At 36.0% G+C, this 10,158-nt stretch overlaps 1 protein-coding gene across 2 annotated transcripts; it reads left to right on the forward strand.

Annotated features, from left to right (window-relative positions):
• The first annotated feature begins 329 nt into the window (after positions 1-329).
• LOC110935835 lies at positions 330-7,590 on the forward strand. Of its 2 annotated transcripts, none has more exons than XM_022178188.2 (10): positions 330-502; positions 1,940-1,996; positions 2,495-3,229; positions 3,306-3,443; positions 4,285-4,632; positions 5,053-5,688; positions 6,106-6,243; positions 6,333-6,662; positions 6,727-6,825; positions 6,895-7,590. In XM_022178188.2, exons 2-10 carry the CDS (start codon positions 1,952-1,954, stop codon positions 7,375-7,377), a joined length of 2,952 nt encoding a protein of 983 aa, XP_022033880.1. In that variant the 5' UTR covers positions 330-502; positions 1,940-1,951; the 3' UTR covers positions 7,378-7,590. The 2 variants fall into 2 exon arrangements, with proteins under 2 accessions (XP_022033880.1, XP_035845648.1); XM_035989755.1 differs by having other exon boundaries at positions 331-502; positions 2,481-3,229.
• The last annotated feature ends 2,568 nt before the right edge of the window (positions 7,591-10,158 follow it).

Here is a 10,158-nt window from a genome sequence, read left to right on the forward strand (position 1 = left end):
CAACTAACTGGCCCAGTTACAAGTAGACTCCTATAAGTAGGGGTGTGCATGATTCGGTTATTATCTTTAACTGAAGCCATAATCGAAGTTATTGGTTAATCAGTTGGTTTATTCGATTAATTTGTCGGTTTTCAGTTCGGTTAATAACCAAACCAAACCAAACCTAAGTTAAAAAAATTTACTCACAAATACATGGAATGAAGGTATTAATACACGAAATTGAGGTATAAAACATAAAATACATGAAATGGAAGTATGAAAGCTAGATATATATAAAAATACGAACGCAGTTAACCAAGGTTACAAAAAGTAACCGATAACCGTGGTTAATTCTGTTCAGTATAATCAAGATAACCCGATCCGAATAGCAATCAGTTTGGCCTAATGCGTGTCTGTACGGCTAAGCTACCAACTCTGGACGGCTGAACGTAGCCGGAGCGCAGATACCGATGAAAGCTCCGGCAGATGAATCGATGCCTGTTAATGGAACTTTGCTAATCAGGTTACATTTTGTTCGTTAATCATTCCGTTTATTGCCTTTTACTAATTGATAAATGCTAATCATTCAATCACTGTTTGTTTTTCTAATATTGAATAATAAAAGGTCATTACTAAAACTCATAACGATTTGTGTGGATTTTTATTTTCATATGGTTAGGTTTTTAGGGTTTAGGGGTTAGCGTTTAATTTTTAGAGTTTAGGGGTCAGGTTTAATTTTTAGGGTTTAGATTTAGCATTTAATTTTTAGCTTTTAGGTGTTAGTCTTCAGACCACACGGTGTGGAGGGGCTTGAAAATGGGGCATCATGCGACTTGTGACACGTGGACGACACATTAGCACGCGTCAGAAATGGGACGTGGTGCAAAAACGGAGGTGTGGGACAGGGCGTGGAAGAGCGGCGTTATTCGACACGTGGCACACACTTTTATACTTAAAAGTTATATAAAATCTATTAAATTTAAATAAAAAGCATTAATATTAATTGCATCCAATCACAAGTGGCCACGTCGTCTCCCACTATACCCTCCACGCCGGTGGAATTCTAGTCGCCTCGTCAACAACGCCGCTTACAACGCCAAGGAGGGTGTGGTGTGTGCGGCGTGGAAAGACATAAATGCCGCTCATCCACGCCCACACCGTGTGGTCTTAGGGTTTAGCTTTTTGGGGTTTGGGGCTTAGTTCTTAGGGTTTAGGGATTAAGGTTTATAGCATAGTTGTTAAAAGCCATTGCCTCTTGCACCTGGGTCCAATTTCCTAGCAAGGCGAGACAATTGCGCCTTAAGTCAAGGCAATTGCACCTTAATTCTCTGGGTGATTGTTCATCGCATATTCTAGCGAGATTTTTCTAGATTCTAGAGAGTTTCCGCCCATATTCTCTAAATTCTGGCAAGATTCGAGCTAGATTTATACTTTTATCTAACGAAAACTATTTTTCTACACTATTATACTAGCATTTTATAACTTTTGGTACTAAATAGACGATATCAAATGTTATATAATAGCTTTTTATTTAAAGAATAGTATTAATTTTCTATTATATAAAAATATTGTAAGTTTTTTTTTTTTGCTGTGTGCTTTTTTTTCTCAGGCCCGTGTTTTTTTTTTGTTGCGCCTTGCGCCTAGGCTCCAGGCGAGACCTATGCGCCTTGAGTGCACCTAACGCCTTTAATAACTATGATTTATAGTTTAGGGTTTAGTAAAGGGTGGTATGGACATTAACCTTGAATATGCTGTTTTTATTTGTCAATAAATGAGTTTTCTCATGAACCCTACCCTATAACAATAAAGGGTGGTATGGACATTAACCTTGAATATGCTGTTTTTATTTGTCATCGGATCATGCAATTGACTTCTATGCTTTAGTGTTTAAGCCTACAAGTTAAGTATGGGTCCATGTGTTTATATTTTTGCTAGTAATTGTTGTTTTGTTTGATTGCAGATTGGTTAAAAGATGGTCAAGACAGAGGAAGATGCCTCAGATACACCAACTGAGAAGGTTTGAGGAGACAACTTTCCACATAATTTCTTAAGGGTTTCGGAAAAAATGTACCTTTATGTGCTTGTTGTACCCCCTACGTATACAAGAGTATAAAAAATGAATACAGGAGTATAACACTTTTATATGGTTGTATACAAGTGGTATATAGGAATAGGACTACCCATTGTTACATAAGAAATATAAGCTCACTTTCTGATTGTTTTAGGTCAAGCTGTATTATATAAATGCATCCTTACGAGTTACGACTCTTGCTAGATCTATGTCATCATGTTAAAAAAACACAAGATTTTGGGCATTTTGTTAAATGCGTGTGTATGACGAGGTCCTTTTTGTGTTAAGTCGTCTTTTTATGATTTTTACACATTTATGCCATGCCTAATTACGTTCAATTACATGATTGACAGTTTATTGATATATGAATTACAAAGTAAAAAGATTATTATAGTCCCTTTTAATTTGTATGATGATATACATTGTATAGTATCCTTTCTTCAGGAGTTGTATTTTCGGGCTGAAGTGAAGATTAGATGCCGCATAGGAGTAGCGACAGAAATCCGGGATAGGTTGAGACCAGGCTCTGTTAGGTCAGAGTTATTTCGGGGAACGTGTTTCGGACCATGGCTAGACATACGATCTACATCTATCGACTCGAATTTACTCCATCTAATACTACAGACTGAATATACCCCGGTTGTGCATCAAGATGCGTTATTTTTTCGTGTTGGAGGTCAGGAGTTGCGGTTTGGACCTCAAGAGTTTTGCCTCATCACAGGAATGCGATTTGGTCCTCATCAACTTTGGAGACAAAATCGGATGCACGTGGGGCTAGATATGACATTTAGGGGGAGGGTATTTGGTCATCTACAAGCTAGAGTTCAGGTTTCGGATCTCAAAAACGTCTTTGATAGTTCTCTTGATCAGTTATCGGACCTTGATGCAGTACGGCTTTGTCTGCTGATGTTGCTTGAGGTCGGATTCATGGGCAGTCGGTCCTCTTCATTCATTCACTCAGATGTTTTAGAACTAGTGGAGGATTTGGACTCATGGAACACATTTCCATGGGGTTCATATGTCTGGAAAGTTGTGTACAGGCAGCTACATAATGCGCTGCCAAAACATTCTGCACGACGCGCTTTTTCGCCGCAGCCACATAATGCGCTGCCAAAACGTTCTGCACGACGCTTTTCGCCACTTAATTATTCGCTAGAGGGATTTATTTGGGCCTTTAAGGTTATGCTATTTTGTATAAGACAAATTTATGACTGTAATTTACTTTTCTGAAGTTTATTATGTTGTGATTTTCTAGATATGGATCTTCGAGGTTTTCCCATACTCTGAGAAGTTTGCTATCAAGCATGGTGGGATTCCGAGGGCCATTAGCTGGGGCAAGAACAAATGTATAACATGGAAGCATGCACTACCATTTGTCGTGGATGCCGCAGTGGTATGTTGTATGTAGTATGTATTAGACTATGAGCCCACTGGCTTAGTTAGGTTTCTAGGGTTACTCGTAATCCCTATTTATTGTAACCTACTCATTCAATAATGATCATTCAGTCTTTTATAATTCTTAGAGTATGTACATTAGTTTTTGTTTTCTTTTTAATTAGTTTATTAGTATTACTTAATTAGGGAGAGGATCATGAGAAAACTACTTATTCGTGAGAAAACTAAAAAAACTCCCAAAAAAAACTTTAAAAACACATTTTTTTTAAAAATAAAAACCGAGTGTTTTAATGAATTAAAAAAACCTTAAAAAATATTAGTATTACACATGTGCAACATATGTATATGCATAGTTATTAAAGGCACTAGGCGCACTCAAGGCGCATAGGCCTCGCCTGGGGCCTAGGCGCAAAGCGCAAAAATAGCGAGGGCCTGAGAAAAATAAAGCGCATAATGAAAAATTTTAAAAAATATATTAGGTATTAGAAAAAAATACTATTCTTCAAATAAAATAAATAAAGTCTATTATGCAACACTTTATATCATCTAATTAGTACCAAAATATTAGTGTGTTAGTGTAGAAAAGTAGTTTTCCTTGATTAAAAGTAAAAATTTGGCTAGAATCTTGTCGGATTTTAGCCGGAAACTCTCCGGAATCTAGGAATCTTGCCGGAATGTGCGCCTGAACCATCACCTGGAGAGTTAAAGCGCAATTTCTTCGACTTAAAGCGCAACTGCCTCGCCTCGCCCGAAAAATGGGCCTAGGCGCAAGAGGCGATGGCTTTTAACAACTATGTGTATATGTTGCACATTTAATTAAGTGTGCTATTTATTTTCAGCCTGGACTTGAGCCACTACCAGTGTTGACACCAACTCTCGAAGAGTGCGCCACTGATTGGTGGCGCGCAAGCTGTCAGTTTTTTAACGGCTATTTTTCACCGCTGTTGAAGAAGGCACACTTATCATCGCCACCTCAGCCGTCGGTTATGGTCCGTGATCAGCTGGTAGACAACAATAGCAACACCACTACCATGCTTGTAGAGGACAATACTGACAACACTTCTAATATCGCCACTACTCATCAAAGTACGGGGTGGAGAGAAAATATGGAGAAAACAATGCTAGTGAATAAGTTACAGAAGCCGTCGGTTATAAAACGTCTCACTAGTCTAGACACACATGCTGATGTAAGCATCCTAAACTCTTTCTTTTTAATCACATAAAAATCTTATGAAATTTATGTATTATGCATAAGCCATGGAAGACTAGGCAACCACATTGTGCAAAGATAGAGATGCCAACAACGTCAGACTTGTTTGGTTCTTTTCATGTTTGTTTTGCTGCTAGTTATGAATAAAGATTCATTCTATGCTTCTGTTATAGCTAACATGCTGGAAATTCATGTATTATTGTAGGACTACCCATTGTTACATACGAAGTATAAGCTCACTTTTTGATTGTTTTAGGTCAAACTGCATAGAAATGCATCCTTACGGCCATTGCTAGATCTTTGTTGATGGCCATATAAGATACAAAGTGAAAAATTTGTCTCTTTTTTGATGATATATACATATATATTTAAGTAGTGTATAATGTTGTCTCTTCAGGAGTTATATTCGGCTAAGGTGAAGATTAGGTTGGGACCAGGCTCTGCCAGGTCGGAGTTATTTCGGAGCACGTGTTTCGGACCATGGCTAGATATACAATCTCTATCTATTGACTCGCCTTTAGTCCATCTGATACTACAGACTGAATATACCCCGACCCCGGTCGTGCATCAAGACGCGTTATTTTTCCGTGTTAGAGGTCAGGATTTGCGGTTTGGACCTCAAGAGTTTTGCATCATTACCGGACTCCGATTCGGTCCTCAAAATTGGATATACAGAAGTACAGATATGACATTTAGGGAGAGGGTATTTGGTCATGTAGAAGCTAGACCAAAGGTTTCGGATCTCATAAACGTCTTTAATCGCTCTCTTGATCGGTTATCGGACCTTGATGCGGTACGGATTTGTCTGCTGCTGTTGGTTGAGTTCGGATTCATGCCCTGCGATCCCCGTGCATTGGTTCACTTGAATCTTCTAGAACTAGTGGAGGATTTGGTCTCGTGGAACACATTTCCATGGGGTTCATACGTCTGGAAGTCTCTGTACAAGCAGCTACATAATACGCCCGCAAAGCGTTCTGCTCGACGCCATTATACACTTGGTTATTCGCTCAGTGGATTAATTTGGGCCTTTAAGGTTATGCTGTTTTCTTCAACTTTTTTTTTTTTTTTTTATAATTATAGTTTACTTTTCTGAAAGAGTAAAATGCCATTTTCATCGGGTTCGTTAACTCCAACCATTTTTTTTTTCATAGTCATGGGTATTTTCGTCTTTTTTGTCAACTTAAAGGGCAATTCGCCATTTTAAATACTTGTACATTAGGCTACATGCTTGTACATAAAGTGAAAAAGACCGAATTGCTCTTTAACTTAACAAAAAAGACGAAAATACCCCTGACTTAACGGAGAAAAATGGATGAAGTTAACGAGCCGGATGAAAATGACAAAATTGCCTTTTGGATCAAGATGCGGAAAACAAACTTTTGGATTGAAGTTGCAAGAGGGACAAAATGGCATTTTACCCTCTGAAAATTATTTTATTATGATTTTCTAGATATGGATCTTCGAGGTTTTCCCTTACGCTAAGACGTTTGCTATTAAGAATGGTGGGATTCCGAGGGCCATTAGCTGGGGTACGAACAAGTGTATAACGTGGAAGCTTGCATTGCCATTTGTCACGGATGCCACAGTGGTGTGTAGTGTATAGTATCTGCATTAGTTTTCTTGTCTTTTCAATTATTGTATCAGTATTCGGTAATTTAGTATGCTATTAATTTTCAGCCGGGATTTGAGCCACTACCAGTGTTGACACCAACTCCCGAAGAGTGCGCCACTGATTGGTGGCGCGCCAGCTGTCAGTTTTTTGACAGCTATGCTAATGATTCTTCACCGCTGTTGAAGAAGGCACGGTTATCACCGTCACCTCAGCCGTCGCTTATGGTCCCTGACCAGCTGGCAGAGGACATTGCTGACCCCACCGACATGCCGAGCTCAGACAACTCCACTGGTCACCAAAGTACGGGGTCCAGGACAAATATGGAGAAAACTACGGATAAGTTACAGAAGCCGTTGGTTTTGACACATCGCACGAGTTTAGAGGAGCGCGTTGATGTAAATATACTGAACTCTTGTTTTTCATCACTTGAAAATCTTATGAAATTTATTTCGTACGCAGGAGCTATTGAAGGCCAAGCGGCCACTTTGTCTAAAGACGGAGATACCGACGACTTCAGACTTGTTTGGTCCTTTTGACCACGTAGAGGATCGTGTTGTGGTAAATTATCAAAATCTCTTTAATGCTTCAAGTGATTATTTTACGACATCTAATTCTTATATTGTACAGGTGGGAAAGGTTTCATCTGAGTCTGACATAATTTGTGTCCAAGGCTACAACGTAAAGCAAAGTGTCGCACCGATTCTCGAATCCATTTTTAAGAAACACGGTGACATTGCAGCAGATTGCCTATTCAAACCAGCTTCTATGAGATCATCTTTCCTTGAGATCGTTTGCGAAGCAGTCAGTCGAATTCAAACCAATGATGATATTGAAGAAATAGAACAGCAAGTGGTAGTTGCAGAAGCAGCCAACATTAACGTTTCATGGCTTCGAGTTCACTTGGACACCATCCGCGCCCGCAGGAAGTGCAGTTTGCTTATGGAAACGAAAGCAAACACGAGTTTAGTTAAAAGAGCTGCCTTAATGGATCTGAGAGAGAGTTGCGTGGAGCTCATGGCCGCGCAAGAACGGTTTGAAAAGGCGGAAAGATGTGTGAGAGTACTTAATCTTGTTGAAAATAATATAAATGATAACATCTTGGAATCTTAAGGTAGTATAGACTCATGGGCAAGACAACCAGTGGTTTTATAGGCTAACTAAATTTGATGTAGATGTATAGGCGAAAACTTGAGAAGGTGTAGAATGCACAACTCTGGTAAATGTTGTATCTGAAACACCCTTTCTCCTGCTGAGATGATACAGTTGGAGTTGGGATTTACTGAGTATGATGATGATGAATATCAATTTTTACTTGTTAACTAACTTAACTTGGAATTGTGTTTTAACACAGATTATTCGAGCGATTAAATCATTACTTATATGTTTATCCAAAGCATACATATAGTAAATTGTTTACATCTTATCTAATCTAATAATAGTAAAAGATTCTAAGAGCATCACAATAAGGCATATTTGAGATGTGTTTTTGGTGATGTGACAATTTTTGGTGTTTTTATTATTGGATGAAGTTATTTTTAAGGAGAGAGAGTGTGGTTTAGTTTGTAGTGAAAACTAGAAAATATGAGTTATGTGAGAGGAGAGAGGGGTGTTTTTAAAGAGAGAGAATTTGTTGTGAGGTGCCATGTCACTCATTTTTTTCTTCTCCGGATGCTCTAATTAATGTCGCTCTAATTAATGTCACATGACATTTAGTCCTTCAAGTTATTAATAATATTTATTATATTATGTCTAATAAATTATTGATATCTCTTAAATTAATATCTAATATCAAATAAATTTTATGTTGTGTTTTTTTTCTGTGCTTGCAAAATCGGATATGTGGATTTAAATGACCAAAGGCAACATTAAGGTTATTATTTTATAGGGTTGAGTTATAATACAAAGGATGGATTATGGGATCAAATACAAACACTTAAGTTTGTAAGAACCGTAAGAACCAACACATAATTGACAAGTGTCTATTAATAAAAAATTAGTTTAGGAGTAATTTAGACCTTTTGACCATATTTAATAATAGCTAATTAAAAATAATTACAAAAAATATAATCAGCACAACGCTATATAATTAGCATAACATCCTTAATCGTTCTTCATTATTAGCACATCGTCCTAAATCGTTCTCCATTTTCAACATAAACGACATTAGCACAACATCCTCAATTGTTCTCCATTATTAGCACACCAGATGTGCTGATTATATCTACTTTTGATGTTTGTTTGTATTATTTTGTAATTAACACATAATCAGCACGTTATCAGCACAATTATAAAACATCTTTTGTTAACTTTTTTAAAAATCACTTTTATAAATACAAAAAAAGTATAGCAATATGGTACTCATATTAAAGATAAAAAAATACTTGATTTTATGGTATATTTTTTTAAAAAAAATAATGAAATATATAAAAGTTATTTTAGTTTAAAAAACCTTGGTGGAATTTGTATTTAATGGAAAATAGTCAAATGACTATCAATTTTACAAAATTACCCCTAATTTGTTAGTAGTAATTTTTAATTATAAGGGTTTTATTTATAATCAATATCAACCCTTGATTTAAATTATCAATGGTTCAGATCTGTTCTTACGGTTCTTATAATTAGCACTGTTTGTACAGGATCTCAACCCTACAAAGGATTTAAAAATAAGAAGGATAAGAAGTCACCAGAGAGTGACAAGTGTCCTAAGAGGAATTAAATGTAAAGGGTAATTTTGTCTACAAGAGAAAAGAGAATATCCACATGCAAGTCACATGTTATTTCCCCCCAATTTTTAAACGTCCGTAACTTTTTTATACATCATTTGTTTTAAAAAAAAACTATACGATTAAATCGAGCGTTTTTTATCTTTAATATGAGTACCATATTGTTATATTTTTCAAAAAAAAAAATCAAAAACCCAGTTGCATATTACACAATGGACATGATGTAAAACACAATGTAAAGTAGATCAAAAACACAATCAATGACAACAGATAAATACACAATGGACAACATACTAAAACACAATGACCATAACGTATAACACAATGGCGATAACATATCACACAATAAGTATCAGACTAAATAAAAGCATAATTGATGACAACAGATAAAAGACACAATTAATGACAGCAAATAAAAGACACAACGAAGAGCAGATAAAGACACAATGGAAAACAAACTAAAAACACAATACACAACAAACTAAAACACAATGAACAAAGTTAATAAAAAAATTGAACAAATTATTAAAACACAATGAATAACAAATTAAATACAATGACCTTAACTAATAACACAATTTATAGAAAACCCAGATATAACACCATCTTTATTGAATCATATATTGTGTTATAGGTTCTTATAAAAACGCAATGGATAGAACCCAAATTAACATTGTGTTATAGGTTTTGATATTAACACAATGGACATGATGTAAAAAACAATGTAAAGTATATATCAAAAACACAATCAATGACAACAGATAAAGACACAATGGACAACATACTAAAACACAATAACCATAACGTATAACACAATGGCGATAACATATAACACAATAAGTATCAGACTAAATAAAAACACAATTGATGACAATAGATAAAAGACACAATTAATGACAACAGATAAAAGACACAATGGAGAGCAGATGAAGACACAATGGAAAACAAACTAAAAACACAATACACAACAAACTAAAACACAATGAACAAAGATAATAAAAAAAGTTGAACAAATTATTAAAACACAATGGACAACATATTAAAACACAATGAATAACATATTAAACACAATGACCTGAACTACTAACACAATTTATAGAAAAACCCAGATATAACACCATCTTCATTGTGTCATTTATTGTGTTATAAGTTCTTATACAAACGCAAT

Source organism: Helianthus annuus, chromosome 4, assembly GCF_002127325.2.
Source record: "Helianthus annuus cultivar XRQ/B chromosome 4, HanXRQr2.0-SUNRISE, whole genome shotgun sequence".
NCBI classification, from domain to species: Eukaryota; Viridiplantae; Streptophyta; class Magnoliopsida; order Asterales; family Asteraceae; genus Helianthus; species Helianthus annuus.

Bases quoted from the DNA above. Each gene is read 5' to 3' on its own strand.
- LOC110935835 (XM_022178188.2), top strand. From the start codon at position 1,952: ATGGTCAAGACAGAGGAAGATGCCTCAGATACACCAACTGAGAAG. The intron at 3,444-4,284 runs GTATGTTGTATG...ATTTATTTTCAG, and splicing joins TTGTCGTGGATGCCGCAGTG to CCTGGACTTGAGCCACTACC. The intron at 6,826-6,894 runs GTAAATTATCAA...TATATTGTACAG, and splicing joins ACGTAGAGGATCGTGTTGTG to GTGGGAAAGGTTTCATCTGA.